The 20,000-nt window shown below is 39.3% G+C and overlaps 1 protein-coding gene across 14 annotated transcripts in view; it reads left to right on the top strand.

Moving 5' to 3' along the window:
* The window catches only part of LOC140487439 (nuclear factor 1 B-type-like), a 628,152-nt gene that overhangs the window by 447,672 nt on the left and 160,480 nt on the right, over positions 1–20,000 (top strand). For all 14 annotated transcript variants that reach the window (XM_072586906.1, XM_072586916.1, XM_072586907.1 and 11 more), the window contains exon 3: positions 13,039–13,092. In XM_072586906.1, coding sequence (XP_072443007.1) covers positions 13,039–13,092 — 54 coding nt within the window. The remainder of the gene's footprint in view (positions 1–13,038; positions 13,093–20,000) is intronic.

A 20,000-nucleotide genomic window follows, 5' to 3' on the forward strand; every position in this document is an offset into this window, starting at 1 on the left:
CCGCCGGGGACTTGGGTTTGATTCCAACCTTGGGTGACTGTGTAGATTTTGTACATTCTCCCTGAGTCTATGTGCGTTTCCATCAGGTCCCTGGTTTTCTCCCACAGTCCAAAGATGGGCTGAATGGCCTGCATCCACTCTGTAGGAATTCTATGATTTTTAACTTGAACAATACACTGCATTATATTCAGAGATGCACAGGTATAATGGACTTACATGTTTTGATGCAAAAAAACCAGTGTTGATTTTACTAAAATCTCCTAACTACTCTTCTCTGCAAAAGAAAAGGTAAATGTTGCAACGGCTTGAAAATTATACTGGCTTATCTCCTTGCCTATTCCAGTAAAGTCAGGTCCAGTAAAGTCTGCTGCTACAGAATGTGGGTTTGATTGGATTATATAAATCAAATTTGTAAGTTAGTGAATGCAAATCACTGAAGCTAAGCAATGGCCTTCTCATTAGAAGAATTAAGGTCATTAGTCCACTGCTTATTCTGTAGAGGGGAACTCCTTGGGTTTGTACATAATTGTTTGTATCTCTCCTCAAGTCCTTAAGGTTCTGAGTGTCTAGTGAATTTACTTTATTTTCTCTGACTTAATAATTTATTTTGTGTGTATGTTTGAGACAGTCAGCTTTACATCAATACGTAGCCAAACAATGCTATGCTTACATAATTGTGAAATAGGGTTTTCCCACTGTTTCTGGTTTGGCAACAAAGTCACTTCGCCCAGCCTGAAGGCCAAGTGCCAAAAAGAGAAATGGTCAACAGTGTGTTTCTTGTCATCTGCTTTCTCTTTGTCTGTAGTTGAGCCTAGCAGTGCTTGTATGCTGCCGCATGCATGTTTGCCAGAGAACTGTATGAATAGAAGGATGATTCACCTAAATTCCAGAATTATGTTTCAGTAGGAACTCTGTTGTGAGAGCATATTGATAAGTACAGAGGATATTTCAGACAGTTTAAATAGGTTTCTTTGAAAAATGTGTTGCATTTGCCATAAGTATTGGCAACATTTTTCCATTGCTTATTATGACAGCTGCATATACTTCTTGATAACAGCCTCCTTAATGTCTGTTATCATCCACTAAGTACTTGCCTGTGTCCACCAAATTATCAGTTTTCAATTTTCAGTAGTTAGACATGATGAGTTTATAGAACAATAGTGAATATCCTTCGTGCTGCTTATTTTTCATATTAGGTGATGTATGAAATTGAATGAAAGTTAATAGTGTAGATGGGTGCAAAGTGGGTGTGGCAAACAAAACTGGAGAGAAACCTTGAAACAGATCGTAAAAAGATGAAACCAAACATGATGAGAACAAACAGATGTACTATGTCGAACATTAAGAATAAAACATACCTATGAAAATTTTGAAAAGTTTGTTTAAAGGAATGAAACGATTAGCCAACCTTTCATGAATCCAGTGCTTCCCAAACATTTTTCTTGCTCTAACCCTACTTTCATGCCCTGTCAGTGTGAACTGTAAAAGTGTAGGCCTGGTAGAGCAGGAGCATGAGTGTTGTAACTTGCTTAGAGCACATCCACAGCCGTTCCTGACTCAGATATCACTATCTCTAAACCTTAGTTTATGATCCTAATCAGGGTCCTGAGCCCCATTTTGGGGAGACCTGTTCTAACCATTGGACTAAACCAGGAGCATTTCATGGCTGCCTAAATCAACAAATGTTTAGGCATATTTGGGGGCTGTGATTATGTAATTAGACTTGGAGACATCAAAACTGCTGTAATATAGAAATTCATGCAATGAACTCAGCTTATTGTAGGATAAAATTAGTTATAGTATAGATACATTTTCATGATGCTGTTAGATTTAAATTTGCTGGGATCTTGAAGCTGATTCTTATTCCACTCTGTGTTACACCTAGAAGCTGGGGTTCCCTTTTTGCTGCTTGAATTGAATGTGAGACTATCTATTTTACTGAATTTGCCTTTGCTAAGATTGTATTCATGGGATGTTACTATATTGGAACAGTTAATTAGCAGCAGTTAATATACATTATTTTGTTCAGGATTTCGAAAATTAATGCAGGTCATTTTCTTTTAATTTCATTTTGTCTGCATTTTAACTGAAATGTAAAAATAAAGCATGTTTTGCTTAAAGTTGAGGGGTTTGACCAATTGCAATGCATCTGGAATGCAACACTTTGCATTTATCCTTAAAATAAAAAAAGTTAGCGTCCAGGCTATCTTTTAAATATATTTTGATGTGGTTTGGTCTGATTCATAAAAGCATGGAATATGGTTCTTGGCACCTAAAAGTGTTCCATCAGTCACCAGTCACTCCCTTCTGTGGTTAGAGCACTGGCTTGTGTAATATGATATGTAATATAATATATAATAAAATATGTAATTCACAAGGTGTATTATCAGGAAAAGTAAGATATGGAATTCATGGTGAGAAGAACAGTGTTTCATTGTATAAAGCAAGGTTGGAGGGTCCATTGAAAATTGGTAAAGTGGTGATAGGAGTTCCGAAAATACATTTTATCCTTGATAACAATATAGGTGGACCACAGGTGGGAGTGGTGCCTGCTGTGGTTGAAAAGCCAATGGAAAATCAGGCAACTGAGGTGTTACAAGAAGTATATCATGGGAGTTTTCTTCACTGTGTGGTAGCAAGGTCAAAAGGCAGAAGTTGAAAGAGGAGGAAAAATCAAAGAATAAAGATAAGCAAGTTGAAGTTCAATTTATCAGAAACCATGCTGGATCAAATGGTTGAGGAAAATCAAGAACAGGTGTTCTTTGTGGGCGGCACGGTGGCACAGTGGTTAGCACTGCTGCCTCACAGCGCCAGAGACCCAGGTTCAATTCCCGCCTCAGGCGCCTGACTTTGTGGAGTTTGCATGTTCTCCCCGTGTCTGCGTGGGTTTCCTCCAGGTGCTCCGGTTTCCTCCCACAGTCCAAAGATGTGCAGGCCAGGTGAATTGGCCATGCTAAATTGCCCATAGTGTTAGGTAAGGGGTAGATGTAGATGTAGGGGTATGGGTGGGTTGCGCTTCTGCAGGTTGGTGTGGACTTGTTGGACCGAAGGGCCCGTTTCCACACTGTAATGTAATGTAATCTTATATTACATACAAATTACGTAGGCCAGTGCTCTAACCACAGAATAGCATGACTGGTGACTGATGGAACAGGACAAAGTAGATATTTTTTGTTCGGAGAAATTAGCTGAATTCTAATAGAAAGAGGAAAGACTAAAATACAGCTAGTTCTTCTATAATGCCTGATTCATCAGCGTGAATTGACTATATCGTGATTGATAAATTATGGATGCTGTTTGCATAAATCAAACTTTTTGTAGAACGGGCATAGCGGGTTTTCCATTGCATACTCTTCTACAGTGCTATTTCTATAGTGGTTTCCCATAGCCTGATTTTCTATAGCGCACAGTTGTCGAGGAACACAGTTGTCGCATTATAGCAGAATGACCTGGAGTTGTATGAAATTGCACACTCAAAAGAAAAGTGTGATTGTATCCCAGAATATTACTGTCTTAAAAATGCAGTCTTGATGAGAATGTGGAGACCATCTCATATTCAAGTAGATGAGAAATGTGCATAAATTCATCAAGTTGTCATTTCCCAGGCTGGTACAATTCAAGACCTGAATGGGTGCATGAATGGGAAGTGGTTAGAGGGATATGAGCCAAATGTTGGCAAATGGAACTAGATTAATTCAGGATATCTGGTTGGCATGACGTGTTGAACCGAAGGCTCTATTTTCATGCTGTAACTCTATGGCTAAGTTGTATTACTGGTGGGTTATAGAAAGGAAATATTGTAGTTAGCACATGAAATTGCCGATAGGAGGTAATTTGGGAGTGAGGAAAACTCAAGCAAAAATATAAAAACATACTTATTGGCCTAGACTGCATAAGGATGTGGTTGACTATTATTGGATATGGTCGTACATGTGAGGTATTTGGAAAACCTCAGGCAGGCATAAGACCAGCACCCTTAATACCCATTCCCACATTTAAAGATTTGTACCAGCGTGTTATTCAATTGCATTTAAAGCAAAAAGTTGGAAACACTATATGTTGATCATAATGGATGTGTCTACTAGATTTCCAGAGGCCACTCCATTATGCTGGATTACCTCTAAAAGGATTGTTGAAGAGATAATCTTTTTTTTACTGGATACAGACTACCCTCAGAAATACAATCGGATCAAGGGTCAAATTTTATGAATTTATGGGTAGCATAGGAATAAATAAATTCAAATCCACAACATGCCATCTGGAATTACAGAGAGCATTAGAACAGTGGCATCAAACTTTCAATTACATGGGAAGTATGTGGGAATAAATTGGGAAGTATTAATCTGATTATGTATGATATACATATACAAAATGCTGTTCCAATTAAGCAACATCATTATAGACTTAACTATCTAAAGTTGGAACAAGTTCAAAAAAAATCAAACGCATGCTCAAAGACAATATAATTGAAGTGAGCTTCAGCAAAAGAAACTCTCCTGTAGAAATTGTGTCAAACCCATATGGTGCCCAACAATTATGTGTGGACAATCCCAAAGTCAAAAAAATTACTAGACTTGATCCATATCCTATTCTCTTTTTTGAGAAGGTGGGACATGCAACTGATATTTCAAAGTTGAACTTCCTCAGAGGATATTAGCAGGTAGCTTTATCCAAAAGAGCAAAGGAAATTTCGGCTTCCATGATGTCAAATGGACTGTACCAGTTTAAAGTCATGTCATTTAGTATGAAAAATGCACTAGCCAAATTTCAAAGACTAACCAATAAGTCACTTCAGAATTACCCAATTGTGTGGCATTGACAATCTGGTGATTTTTAGTAACATGTAGAAGAAACATTTGGAACGTTTATTGAAATTGTTCAATTGACTTTGGGAGGCTGGCTTTGTTATCAACCTGGCTAAGCGTGAGTTCGTGAAAACCCAAGTTATGATTTTGGGCCCTGTCTTTGGATATGGACAAATAGCACCATGTGATATGAAGACAAAGCTTCCCATACCATTGATGAAAAGGGACATAGTATGATTGCTGGGATTGAGTGGTTTTTAGTGGGCGTTTGTACTGAATGGTAGCAATGTGGTTATCCTAGTGACTTACTTGTTAAATAAGTGCAGAAAATTTCAGTGGATGAAGGAATGCCTGGAGGTATTTGATAGCCTGAAAGCTATGTTAGCCACTACCCCAGTGTTAGCTACATCTAATTACACAAAGCCATAATCAATGCAAATGATAAGGGAGGTGGTGCGTACCAATGCAAGAAGACAACGAGAAAATAGAAAGACCTAGTGAGTATTTTTCCAGAAATTTGAATAATCATCAAGAGAAATATTCCACAATTGAAAAGGAGATCTTGAGCTTGGTGTTTTCTTTGCAACATTTCCACATTCATATTGCCAATAATGTGTCTGAGACAATTGTTTACATACTGATCAAAACCCTTTAAAGTTTTTGGGAAAATTTAAGGATAAATATTCCAGACTGTTTAGATGGAAATTATTATTGCAGCCATTCAGTTTGAAAATTATCCAGGTTGCAGGATGAGAGAACGTAATTGCTGACTTGTTGTCATGAATTTGATGAAGTAAGACGGAAGCATTCAGTGATGGGAAAAAAAATGGATTGAAATTGACTGTAGTCATGAATGTTTGCATACATAGAGTCAATACATTAGTATTGCAGTATATTAATGGCGTAAGGCTAAATGTTTTTAAAAATGGAGCCAACTTTGTGAATGAATGGTCCATTTCTTTTAAGGAGGGAAGTGTGAAAATTCCATAGCTTTAAGAGGGGAATTTTGTGAAGAAAGGTTGAGACAGAGGTATCAAGCAGTCTGCTTTAAGCCAATAAAGTAAACAACATATGAGGCCTTTCTTTTTAAATTGGGACAATAGAAGCAGCCTGAATGGGTGGACTCCAGCTTCCGCAGAGTCAGGACTTCCAGTTTTAGCTTTCTGCAGTTGCTGGAGTTTTGGAGCTGGATGTGAATGCTCTTATTCTTCTCTATGTTAGAGCTAAAAGCTGGGTTCTCCTCCTGTTGCTAGAATTGCAATTACTGAATTTTTCTTTCCCAAGTGCTTATGGGATTTGCTGTAATGGAACAGTTAATTAATAGTAGTTTATAGAATTTTGATGGAGTTACAGTAAAGCCAATTCTTTCTGTTTTGTCTCTATTTTAACTTTAGTGTAAAAATAAACATGTTTTGCATAAAGTCAATTAGTTTGACCAAGCAAATTGCAGCTGTAACTCAAAGCCTTACAGTTACCTTTAAAATAACAAAAAAATTAGGGTTTAAGCTATGTTTTCAGTATATTTTGATGGGGTTTGGTCCCGTCAGTTCTGGGTCCTCTGCTGTTTGTAATTTTTATTAATGACTTAGATGAGGGAGTCGAAGGGTGGGTCAGTAAATTTGCAGACAATACGAAGATTGGTGGAGTTGTGGACAGTGAGGAGGGCTGTTGTCGGCTGCAGAGGGACTTAGATATGATGCAGAGCTGGGCTGAGGAGTGGCAGATGGAGTTCAACCCTGCCAAGTGTGAGGTTGTCCATTTTGGAAGAACAAATAAGAATGCGGAATTCAGGGTTAATGGTAGGGTTCTTAGTCAGGTGGAGGAACAGAGGGATCTTGGGGTCTATGTACATAGATCTTTGAAGGTTGCCACTCAGGTGGATAGAGTTTGTAAGAAGGCCTATGGAGTATTATCGTTCATTAGCAGAGGGATTGAATTCAAGAGTCGTGAAGTGATGTTGCAGCTGTACAGGACTTTGGTTAGGCCACAGTTGGAGTACTGTGTGCAGTTCTGGTCGCCTCACTTTAGGAAAGATGTGGAAGCTTTGGAGAGGGTGCAGAGAAGATTTACCAGGATGTTGCCTGGAATGGAGAGTAGGTCGTACGAGGATAGGTTGAGAGTTCTCGGCCTTTTCTCGTTGGAACGGCGAAGGATGAGGGGTGACTTGATAGAGGTTTATAAGATGATCAGAGGAATAGATAGAGTAGACAGTCAGAAACTTTTTCCCCGGGTACAACAGAGTGTTACAAGGGGACATAAATTTAAGGTGAAGGGTGGAAGGTATAGGGGAGATGTCAGGGGTGGGTTCTTTACCCAGAGAGTGGTGGGGGCATGGAATGCGCTGCCCGTGGGAGTGGTAGAGTCAGAATCATTGGCGACCTTTAAGCGGCATTTGGATAGGTACATGGATGGGTGCTTAATCTAGGTTAGAAGTTCGGCACAACATCGTGGGCCGAAGGGCCTGTTCTGTGCTGTATTGTTCTATGTTCTATGTTCTATGTTCTATGTTCATAGAGCTATACAGTATGGAAACAGACCATTCAGTCCAACTCATCCAAGCTGACCAGGTATCCTAAATTAATGTTGTCCCATTTGCCAGCATTTGGCCCATATCCCTCTGAACCCTCTATTCGTATACCCATCCAGATGCCTTTTAAATGTTGTAATTGTACCAGCCTCCACCACTTTCTCTGATTCCGTACACACACCACTGTCTGTGTGAAAATGTTACCCCTTAGGTCACTTTTAAATCTTACCCCTCTCATCCTTAAACCTATGCTCTCTATTTTTGGACTCCCTCATCCCAGAGAATAGACCTTGGCTATTCACCCTTTCCATGCCCCTCACTATTTTATAAACTTGTATAAGGTCACCTCTCAGCCTCCGACATTGCAGGGAAAATAGCCCCAGTCTATTGAGCGTCCCTCCGTGCAGGTCAAACCCTGCAACCCTGGCAACATCCTTGTAAATCTTTTCTCAACCCTTTCAGGTTTCATAACATCCTTCCTTTAACAGGGTGACCAGAATTGCACGCAGTATTCCAAAGGTAGCCTAGTCTTGTACAGCCACAAGATGACCTCCAACTCCTATATTCAATGCACTGTCTAATAAAGGTGAGCATACCAAATGCCTTCTTCACTATCCTGTTGACCTGGGACTCCACTTTCAAGGAACTATGAACCTGCACTCCAGGTCTCTTTGTTCAGCAACACTCTCCAGGATCTTGCAAGATGTCCTTCCCATTCCTTTGATAATACAACATAGCTATGGGAATGTTTTTGACTTACCTTGAAAGAATTCTCCAGATTTGCTATTTCCTTATCACTTGATATCTTACCTACCTCAAGATTATTGTCAATCCGATCCAGATTTTCCACATTTCATTTTGAACGTCTAATCTGGAATCTCCATTTCTGCATGATTCAAGTTCCTATGAAACATTGTACTTAAAAACTCGATGTCTTGGGGAAGCTCATCCACAATAGTTGGATGTTATTTTCGTTTGCAGTCAGTTCAGCAAATTATAATTGTAACGAATTAGTTAAGCAACAATGCAATAAACTATGCTCCTCCATTAGGAAGTTTACTGCCAAGATTCCTAATGTAATACATCATCATGTATTAACGTGCCTGAAAGAAAGAAAATACTTGAGTTTATAACATTCCTTTCATGTTCCCAGATAATCCCAAACATTTCATGGCTTACATCGTACTTTTGAAATATAGTCACCATACATTATACATAAGTATGCATAACCATAACCAGTTTGCAAACAGATCGGTTCCATTAACAACATTTATGTTGATAACCAGAATTTATTTTGACAGTGTCAGTTAATGTATAAATTCTGAGTGGGACTTTGGAAGAATACTGCCAGTTGAGTTCTGGGATTTTTATATCCACTTCGGTGGTTGAATGGACCCTTGTTTTCATGTCACAAGCCTGTCAGCGCAACCATACTTCAGAACTACTCTAATCTAAACCATACTTCAGAGTCAACCGAGATAAGATGGTTTAAGTTCAAGAGCACTGTGTAACTCATTTTCGAGCCTTGATGTTATGCTGGTGTTATCTTCTTGTATTTTTTTTTCTCATGCAAGTGAAGAGGCATGATGGTTAGGAAATATGCCTCACTGGTTCACAGTTGATGAACTCTCTGTTGGAATTGCCTGATGACCATGGATAAGTTTTATAGAAATATTATATGATGACACGTTCAGTGTGCTTTTAATTGTCAGATTCTAGCTTTGGTTCTAAGTGGAATACAACTGTGGGTAAAGCAGTGACTAGAAAGTCCAGTATGTAATGCAAAGTTCAGGAAAACAAGACGATTAAAATTTTCACAGATTTAAAATCTTTGTTGTAGCCTGCATGTCTGCTAACGTCTTGGTGCTTTGAGGTTAACTTTCAAGTTAAGGAAGAGTAACAGAAAGATTTTGTGGCTGTATGTATGATGAAATAAAGGACATTCCTTACTTGGCGTCAGTTGCCCTATTTTAGGGGTTTAACATGCTGAGAGAAGTCACAGAGGTTATTAATTCTTTTTGAATTTGCATGCCCTTGATTAAAACATGTACAATGGCCAATTATGCTTGAGCTCAGGTATAGAGTGGAGCTAATCCTGAGCTATGCATGAATAAACAAGCATTTCCTGGCTCACTGATGGAAGCCACAAGTTACAAATACACTTCAAAAAACTGTAATGACAGGTCTATACATGATTTGAATTTTTCAGGAGTAAAACATTTTTGTACCAATAATGTTATCAATTAAAATATAACTCAGTGTGATCTTTGGTAATAAACACAATGTCTATTGGATATTTAAGTTATCCAGCCAGTGTTAATTTTGTTAAAAATCAGATAAATGTATATGGAATTATGAATATAGACTGTTGCTTAGAAAGGTGGAGAAAGAAAGAACAAATTTATAAGAACTTTTAAATCTGCAAATGCCATTTGCTTAAACGTATTCAATTCTGATTGAGCTGAGACAATTTATGCATCAAAATCTGATGATCTGTCCTTGAACCGAGCAATCAAACTAAAAGTAGTTCTGCCTTAGCAGCCGACTAAGAGCTTGGCTGTTGGATGTGTGGACCCTGAAATTATTAGTCTTACCATCAATAAAGTTAGGACTAAAATAGAGAAAGTGTTAGAAATGTACCTACCATCTGAATGCGAAATTTAAGAACATTTCTTCTGGGCTGCTTTTGTCAGTTACTGTGAATGAGTTTTGAAAAAATGTTAACCTGTTGTGGTCCTGTTCGCTGAGCTGGGAATTTGTGTCGCAGACGTTTCATCCCCTGTCTAGGTGACATCCTCAGTGCTTGGGAGCCTCCTGTGAAGCGCTTCTGTGATCTTTCCTCCAGCATTTGTAGTGGTTTGAATCTGCCGCTTCCAGTTGTCAGTTCCAGCTGTCCGTTGCAGTGGTCGGTATATTGGGTCCAGGTCGATGTGCTTATTGATTGAATCTGTGGATGAGTGCCATGCCTTTAGGAATTCCCTGGCTGTTCTCTGTTTGGCTTGTCCTATAATAGTAGTGTTGTCCCAGTCGAATTCATGTTGCTTGTCTTGTCATGTTGCGTGTGTGGCTACTAAGGATAGCTGGTCGTGTCGTTTCGTGGCTAGTTGGTGTTCATGGATGCGGATCGTTAACTGTCTTCCTGTTTGTCCGATGTAGTGTTTTGTGCAGTCCTTGCATGGGATTTTGTACACTACATTGGTTTTGCTCATGCTGGGTATCGGGTCCTTCGTTCTGGTGAGTTGTCTGAGCGTGGCTGTTGGTTTGTGTGCTGTTATGAGTCCTAGTGGTCGCAGTAGTCTGGCTGTCAGTTCGGAAATGCTCTTGATGTATGGTAGTGTGGCTAGTCCTTTGGGTTGCGGCATGTCCTCGTTCCGTTGTCTTTCCCTTAGGCATCTGTTGATGAAATTGCGAGGGTATCCATTTTTGGCGAATACATTGTATAGGTGTTCTTCTTCCTCTTTTTGCAGTTCTGGTGTACTGCAGTGTGTTGTGGCCTTTTTGAATAGTGTCTTGATGCAACTTCTTTTGTGTGTGTTGGGGTGGTTGCTTTCGTAGTTCAGGACTTGGTCTGTGTGTGTGGCTTTCCTGTATACCTTTGTGGTGAATTCCCCATTCGGTGTTCTCTGTACCATCACGTCTAGGAATGGGACCATCACGTCTCCTGTACCATCACAGGAGGCTCCCAAGCACTGAGTATGTCACCTAGACAGGGGATGAAACGTCTGCAACACAAATTCCCAGCTCGGCGAACAGAACCACAACAACGAGCACCTGAACTACAAATCTTCTCACAAAGTTTGAAAATGTTAACCTAATGTTAGTCTAATATCACCTGGCTATTTCTAGTTTGGATTTCTAACAGTTTTATTTTGATACCACTGCTTTCTTAATTTTCATTGCAAAGATATTGGGCCCAGATATTTGGGTCAGGACCAGAAACCTTAATTCCGACCCTGATCAGATGAATAATTACCCACTCAGTTTTAGATCATTTCAGTGCTGGAAATTTCTGGACAAGGCATCCCTGTCAAAACTGCTGCAGGAAATCTATGAATGTAGCAGAGAAGATGATCTTTGTAGAAAACATGCCCCCTTTCACAAAAGTCAATTTTAAAACAATTCACTTCACAGGATGTGGATGTCTCTGGTTAAGAACATAGAACAGTACAGTACAGTTCCGGCCTTTCAGCCCTCAATGTTGTGCCAACCTTTGTCTAAGATCAAACTAATTTGCATGCCCTTCAATTTACTATAATCCACGAGCCTATCCAAGAGTTGCTTAAATGCCCCTAATGTATCTGACTCTACTACAACTGATGGCAATGTATTCCACGCACCCACCACTCTCTGTGTAAAGAACCTACCTCTGACATCTCCACTAGATCTTCCTCCTATGATGCCCCCTCATGATATCATTTCCACTCTGGAAAAAAGTCTCTGGCTAGCCAGCATTTATTGTCCAAGAGTAGTGAAGAGTAAACCACATTGCTGCAAATCTGGAATCACATGTAGGCCAGACTAGGTAAGGATGACAGTTTCCTTCCCTTAAGGTATAAGTGAACCAGATGGCTTTTTCCAAAAATCAATGATAGTTTTATGGTCATCATCAGACCCCTTAATCCAGATTCTTTATCAAATTCAAATTCCACCATTTGCCTTTACAGGATTTGAACCCAGATTCCAGAACTGTAGCTGAATTTCTGGATTAATAATCTAGCTATAATCACAAGGCCTACCTTTTAAACCCTCCTTCATAGAGTCATAGAGTCATAGAGATTTACAGCATGGAAACAGACCCTTTAGTCTAATCTGTCCATGCCGACCAGATATCCCAACCCAATCTAGTCCCACCTGCCAGCACCCAGCCCATATCCCTCCAAACCCTTCATATTCATATACCCAACTGAAAAATGTGTTGCTGGAAAAGTGCAGCAGGTCAGGCAGCATCCAAGGAGCAGGAGAATCCGGAAGGGCTTATGCCCAAAACGTTGATTCTCCTGCTCCTTGGATGCTGCCTGACCTGCTGCGCTTTTCCAGCAACACATTTTTCAGCTCTGATCTCCAGCATCTGCAGTCCTCACTTTCTCCTATTCATATACCCATCCAAATGCCTCTTAAATGTTGCAATTGTACCACATCCTCTGGCAGCTCATTCCATATACGTACCACCCTCTGCATGAAAAAGTTGCCCCTTAGGTCTCTTTTATATCTTTCCCCTCTTACCCTAAACCTATGCCCTCTAGTTCTGGACTCCCCAACCTCAGGTAAAAGACTTTGCCTCTTTATCCTATCCATGCCCCTCATAATTTTGTACATTAAAATTATCTAAGTTTAACCAGTAGCTTGTCAAAATCCCTTTTTGATTGTTGTTCTAAATAATTTTCTTTGAAATAATTTACTGCACATTAACTCTTTTCGCGATCCTTTATTGTAATCCATTTTTGACAAGGTGCTGAATTGGAGCTTCACCAGATAATTTGTTGTACCTGTGAAATTTTCATTTATGAAGAAAACAGTTAATTTGGTAATTTTGTCATGCATGGCATGATAGTCTCACTTTAATATGATGCTTGAAAATTAGCAACAGTGCCAGAATCTACAGACAGAATTGGTATCGGGCAAGTTAGAAATCTAAATTGTTTTGGGATCTAGGTTCTTAAATTATGAAAATATTTTTAAAAATTGTTTTTCTTTTCTCTTTGCCAGAATCTGGTCATGCAGATAGTCCCAGCCACAGTGAATCTACGAAAATTACTCCAGGTAAGGAAATCAATTAAAGCTGAAGAAATGGTTTGATCTATAAATGATATAATCCTAGAATGCAATGATTCCTTCCATTTTTATCTCCATGATGACCCATCTCATATTCCAAATGGTACTGTACGCTTCTGTTCATTCTCTCCTTTCCCTAGATTGCCAGCATCATTGCCTGAAGTCAGGGTAAAGGAGAGTTTGGGAAAAAGGAATACTCTAATTTTAATTGAGGAGGGGATAAGGAGGAAGGGGTGCTGCAGGGATACCCTTTCCTTTTCACAGAAAAGCTAAGTCAGAGTAACTTTGGTACATTGCCTATTATGTCCTGAAATGTTCATCCATCTTCAGCTGTGAGTCTCAAAAGCACTCTGCTGTTGATCCTCCAGTGTAACTCCAGCCATCCAGTTGTGTGAGTTCAAGTACAGACTTATGCTTGACTTAAAAATTTAAACAAAGCCCACATGTTGGGTACAGCTAATAAGTATATGGAATGTACTCTTCTTAAAAAAATTTCAGCTGACCTCTGCTCAAGAGCATTTTGACTTAATTTCCACAGTGCCCTTGTTTTGTATAAATGACCTGTGTACATGCATGCTTCAGAGTCTGTGAATGCTATGTTACTGTGGCTATTCTATTGGATCTGGTAAATCTGTCGGAGGCTGAAATAAACATCATGTGAAAAGAAGATCCATGGGGTTATTGCTTAACCAATCTAAGTTGGGTCCACTGTGAACATTCTTAAAATAAGTACTCATCTCAGATCAGTACGTTTATTACTGCAGCCAAAATCTTATGGTTAGTGTCACAGGCAAATTGATTACAAGAAGCAGGCAATATATTTCTGTTATGAAATAACAAAGTGCACTGAGCAATTAATATATTTCGATCAGTGTTGTAATCCTAAATCTTTGTCATGAATGTGTTGATTTCCTCTGTTATTACACTTTAGTATTCTTTGTGACTCAAACCCTGGGAGTCTCATGGAAAGGCTGTTGAACTTCTGCAGAGTTGAAATTCCGAGTTTTGTTTGTAAAGGTTTCCTTATGTTTGTAACTGTCGCTATTTGAGTCTAAAGTGCGACAGCTGCACGAACTGATTGCAGTTCCCATCTGCAATTGGATCCTGTTCTACTCTGAGTTTTGATAATCACAAACAGCTTGTTACCTCCAAGGAAGGACTGATAAGATCATTCTCTGATATTTATTTAAACTTTTTCACTATCATCTTCTATAAATCCCTTTGTAAAATAGACAATTTACTTTTTTCCTTGATCCAGTTATGCGTAATAAGATGATGTAATTGAATTGTTTTCAGTTACAAAATAAAATTTGACTTTAGAATAAAAGTTATCAAATATTCTTTCACATTATTAAATTGCCTGTCATTGAGAAACTGCACCAATAAGTGCAGATTAATCTCTCCTAACTATTTCCATTAACGCAAAGGTTTAATATGAGAAAACAGTCTCACTTAACTGTAAATTTCTAGCATAAGATGACTTTTTATTCAGCTTTTTTATGAGATCGCATTGGTTATTTTATTTAATAGCCAACCACCTCCCAATGAGTCTGAGATTCTTATGGAAGAAATTACTTTAATTAAAAATGTTTACATCTTTTTGAGGACTTCCTTGTAGGTGTGTGTGGTTTCTCTTCAATAGAACAGCAGATGCATTTGTTGTCAAGTTGTAACACATACAAGCTTGTAACCTGATCTTTGAATATACTGACATTTTGGGTGGGGGTATACAAAGGAAACTTATAAAATGGATTAAATTTTAATTAAATGTCATCCACTTTGATTTATTTAATGTGTTTTTTTTATCCAAGTTTACATGTCAATACAAATCCTATTTTTGAATGACTCATTCAATATAAACGATTGAAATATTTCATCTCCTGCCAGCTTCACATGCTGTTTATAAAAGCAAAATTTCAGCATTTCTTCGTGTACCCACATTTTATAACTGATTTCTGATTGATGATACTGCACTTTATTGTTCCAGTGCTTCCTCACTCTCCAATGTTTCGTATTAGCTTATTTACAGATGACTTATATTTACCTCCCTACTTCTGCTGCAGGTAGAATGGTGAACAGTTTGGAAATATAGAGCTGAATATTCTGTAACTGATCCTTAGATTGTGACAGTAGTATAGAGTCACTATTATTCAAGCACAAAAGAAAGTTAGTGATCAGGCCATGTGGCACTCTGCACACCAATCCAGCCAATCACTTCTTCCTGTTCTATCTGTGCAGTTCTCCATATTTATTTTGCCCAAGCAGCCATTCAGTTTATTTTTGAAGTCATTGATTATCCCTTACAGCAAGTGGACAGTCAGCAGGTGTCAAGGTATTAGCTGAGCAACATGTGCAGCTTTAAACTATTCTTTGTTATCATCCCATCCCCACCACCTATACATTTGGTTAAAAAATTAAATATGTGTTCCTTTGTTCTAGTCCCATCAGTATTACAGGAAGAGCTTTTTTTGTCTACTTCATATAAACCTAATTTTGTAATCTTGATCACCTCCAAACTAACCTTGCCAATAAAATCCTTCATCCCTGAAACCAATTGGAGAAATCTCTCAAAGGCCCTCACACCCTTCCTAAAGTTTGGGGATCAGAACTGAATGCTCTCGATGTGGTCTAACAAGAGTTTTATTAAAGTTCAACATAACTTTCTTGCTTTTATACTCAGTGCCTCTATTTATGAAGCCAAAGATTCCACACACTGTGTTAATCACACTCTCTATATATGTTGCTACCTGGAAAGTTCTATACACGTGGACACAACACCGTCTATTCCCTTACACTCTTTAAAACTGTGCCATTAAGTCTCGAGTGTCTTTTCCTATTGTTTCTGCCAAAATATAACACTTCACACTTCCCTGTATTAACTTTCTTCTGCCAGTTATCTGATCATTCTGCTGGTTTAGCTAAAGTCACTTGCAATCAAGTGACTTTGTATTGGCGTCACTCTTTACAACACTTCCAAGTTTGATCTCATTGACAAACTTTGAAATTTGACTTTTTTCCAATATCCAAATCATCTGTATTTACCAAAACAGTCAGTGATTCTAGAACTGACTATAGTATTGCCCTTCAATCTGCAAAACGACCAATCATCACACAGTGTGGAAGCAGGCCATTCGGTTCATCAAGTCGACACCACCCCTCCAAAGAGTTTCAGATCAAACCTACCCCCCTACACTACCTCTGAAACCCTGCATTTCGCATGACTTATCCACCTAGCCTGCTTATCTCTGGACATTGTGTGCAATTTACGAAATTGGAGCACCTCAAGGAAACCCACACAAATATAGGGAGAATGTGCAAACTCCACACAGGCAGTCGCCCAAGGGTGGAATTAAACCCAGGTCTCTGGCATCGTGAGGCAGCAGTTCTAACCACTAAGTCATCAAACCCAGCAATAACTTCAATTTGGGCTGAGAATATACTGGCCATTTGGGTGCACTCTCGTGTGTGGACACACAAACACACACGTGCACTACAAATTTAAAGTGATTTCCTGCCATCTCTCAGATAACAACCATCATTTTGAAAACTATCTAACTAATCATTGTTAAAAATTCCAAGTACTTCCAAATAAATCTGTTGGACCATAACCTGGTGTTGTGTGATTTTTAACTGTATCAATCCAAGTCCAACACTAGACTTCATAGGTATCATAGTGAATGGTTGCACACCCCTGCCCTTTGCCCCTCTCACTCTCTGCATTCCCCACACCAGACAACCTGATGGTACTCGCACTTCAACTTTACTCACCAGTCTGTGCAGATACAATGTGGGTCAGTATGGATACAATGCAGATACATCACAGATTCAGTGCAGGGACAGTGTCAATGCAGACTAGGACAGTGCAGCTATTATGTCGGGCCGACGCAGATGTAGTGTGGGGATGCTGCAGATACAGTGTGGGGCAGTGTGGTCATAGTGTAGATATAGCACAGACACAGTAGGCACCTACATGGACATTTGTAAAGACTTTTACAAGGTTCCTCATGATAAACTAACTAGTACAGTTAGATCACATGGGATTCAGGGAGATCTTGCCATTTGGATACAAATTGGATGGCACGGTGGTTCTGTGGTTAGCACTGCTGCCTTACAGCACCAGGGACCTGTGTTCAATTCCAGCCTCGGGCGACTGTATGGAATTTGCACATTCTCCCCATACCTGCATGGGTTTCTTCCGAGTGCAATTTCTTCCCACAGTCCAAATGATGTGCAGGTTAAGTGAATTGGCCATGCTAATTTGCGCATAGTGATAGGGGATGTGTAGGCTGGGTACATTAATCAGGGAAATGAAGAGTAATAAGGTAGGGGAATGAGTCTGGGTGGATTACTGTTCGGACAATCGGTGTGGACTTGTTGGCCAAATGGCCTCTTTCCACAGTGTAGTGACTCTATAGTTCTTTGAAAATTGGCTTGTCAGTAGCAGTGTTTTTTGAACTGGAGGCCTGTGATCAGCAGCTTTATGCAGGGATCGGTGCTGGGTCCACTGTCGCTTGTCATTTGTATAGATGATTTGGATAAGAATATTGGAGGCACGGTTAATGAATTTGTGGATGACTCCAAAATTAGTGGTAGAGTCAACAATGAAGAAGGTTGCCTGAGAATACAATGGGACATTTTTCAGATGGGCCAAGGGCCAAAGAGTGTCATTTGGAGTTTAGATAATTGTGAGATGCTACATTTTGGAAAGGCAAATCAGGGCAGGGCTTAATGGTAAGGTCCTGGGGAGTCTTGCTGAACAAAGTGACCTTAGAGTGCTGGTTCATATTTCCCTGAAAGTGGAGTTGCAGATAGACAGGATAATGAAGAAGGCATTTGGGGGTATGCTTGCCTGTACTGGTTAGTACATTGAGTAAAGAAGTTGGGAGATCATATTGCTGCTGTATAGGACATTGGTTAGGCAATGTTTGGAATACCTAGTTCAGTTCTGATCTCCCTGCTATAGGAAGGATGTTGTGAGGCTTGGAGAGTTTAGATTATAAGGAGAGGCTAGATAGGCTACAACTACTTTCCCTGGAGCATTGGAGAATGAGGAGTGAACTTCTAGAAGTTTATAAAATCATGAGGGGCATGGATAACGTGAATAGCCAAGGCCCTTACCCCAGGATGGGTGAGTCCAAAACTAGGTTTAAGATGAGAGGGGAAAGATTTAAAAGGGAGCTAAAAGACAATTTTTTTTTCACACTGAGGGTGTAGTGTGTGTGGAATGAGCTGCCAGAGGAGGTATTGGAGGTCAGTACAATTATGACATTTAAAATGCAACTGCATGGGTATATGAATAGGAAGTATTTAGAGGGATATGGGCCAAATGCTGGCAAATGAGACTAGGTTAATTTAAGATATCTGGTCGGCATGGACTGAAGGGTCTGTTACCATGCTGTACAGCGACATGACTCTCTGACATTTGGATAGGTACGTCAATAGAAAATGTTTAGAAGGATATTGGCCAAATGCAGGCAAATGGAACTAGTCTAGTTTGGGAAACTTGGTTGGATGTCTGTTTCCACGCAGTATGACTCTATGACAGTGTGAGCATAATGTAGATAGAGTGCGGGTACAGTACAGACACAGCTGGACACAGTGTAGGTACAGTGCAGATATAGCACAGGCATAGTTCAGATGTAGTGGACACAGTGCAGGGACAATGCGATCATAATGCAGATAACAGTGCTTGTGGGTTATGCTCATACTGCAGATATTGTTCCAACACAGTGTGAACAGTGCAAATTGCAAGCATCAGATCCAAGTTTGATGTTAATATTGGGATCCTGATCCAAGATAGAACATTCTCAAATGTATTGATATAATCCGCATCTTATTTAATTGTAAGTCTTAACCTCATTTTGCCAATAGCCCTTGCATTTCAGAAGCACATATAAGCAAAACCAAATTACAATCTATTAAGCAATGTCCATTTGCTTATTGGAATAATATTAAAAATGAAGTGTACAGTAAAAGTCCACTTGAAAGTGTGAAACAACTGATTATATTGCCAAAATCGGGAGTCTTACACAATGTCATTCAGTATTCAGCTTGTTGAGTCAAATAAGAGGCTCTTGATCTAACATATATGTCTCGTAATATGTAACTTCTGACAGTAAATTTGTGTTCTTTGAATAACTTTCTGTTATTGTCTTTAGATCATTGGCAGAAGGACTTCCAAGCTCAAAATGTATTCTTTGTTACTTTGGAATTTTGCAGGTCTTGCTCGCTTTCATTTAGTGGACATTGATGTAATTAGATGCTACTGTGTTAGATTTCTTCTGATTGCTACAAGATAAATGCAGTTTCCAAAATTGTGGTTATCTTTTTTTTATTACAATTTCCACTCCAATTTTCTCCTTTTCCTGCTCTTGGCAGCAATAACTAATTCTAATGTACAGTTTTATGGACACTAAGGTACTCCAGTGCTTTAATTCACGTGATGACCATCACCAAGGAATGCATGAGGAACAAAGAACTAATTGATTCATCTAGTCAATCATATTCTTCTGAAGAGATCACAAGCTGGAATTTCTGAATTGTTAGTGATGTGTGTATCAGTGATGTTAGTATGAAGAGAATTCCAGCTGTGCCTATGCTTCCTCACCTACAGAATTTCCTTCAGTATCCTATACCAGAACTCAATGAATGCCAGTTATTTCTTGAAGCCATTAAGTCAATATTATGGCCCTCTGTCTGTATATTTGAGAATGGTATTTATGTTTGGGTGTGCTTTCCTTCTGTAGGTTGCACAGTGACTATAGTGATTGTAACAACGTCAGCAAGGTGGAACCTCACAGAATATGAATTCCCTGATTGGGACTATTAATCTGATCCAATTAAGGAGCCTTGGGTGATAGATACAAACATGAGTTTTGTACCCAAGTGGTGACTTC

Source organism: Chiloscyllium punctatum, chromosome 2 (genome assembly GCF_047496795.1).
Source record: "Chiloscyllium punctatum isolate Juve2018m chromosome 2, sChiPun1.3, whole genome shotgun sequence".
NCBI classification, from domain to species: domain Eukaryota; kingdom Metazoa; phylum Chordata; class Chondrichthyes; order Orectolobiformes; family Hemiscylliidae; genus Chiloscyllium; species Chiloscyllium punctatum.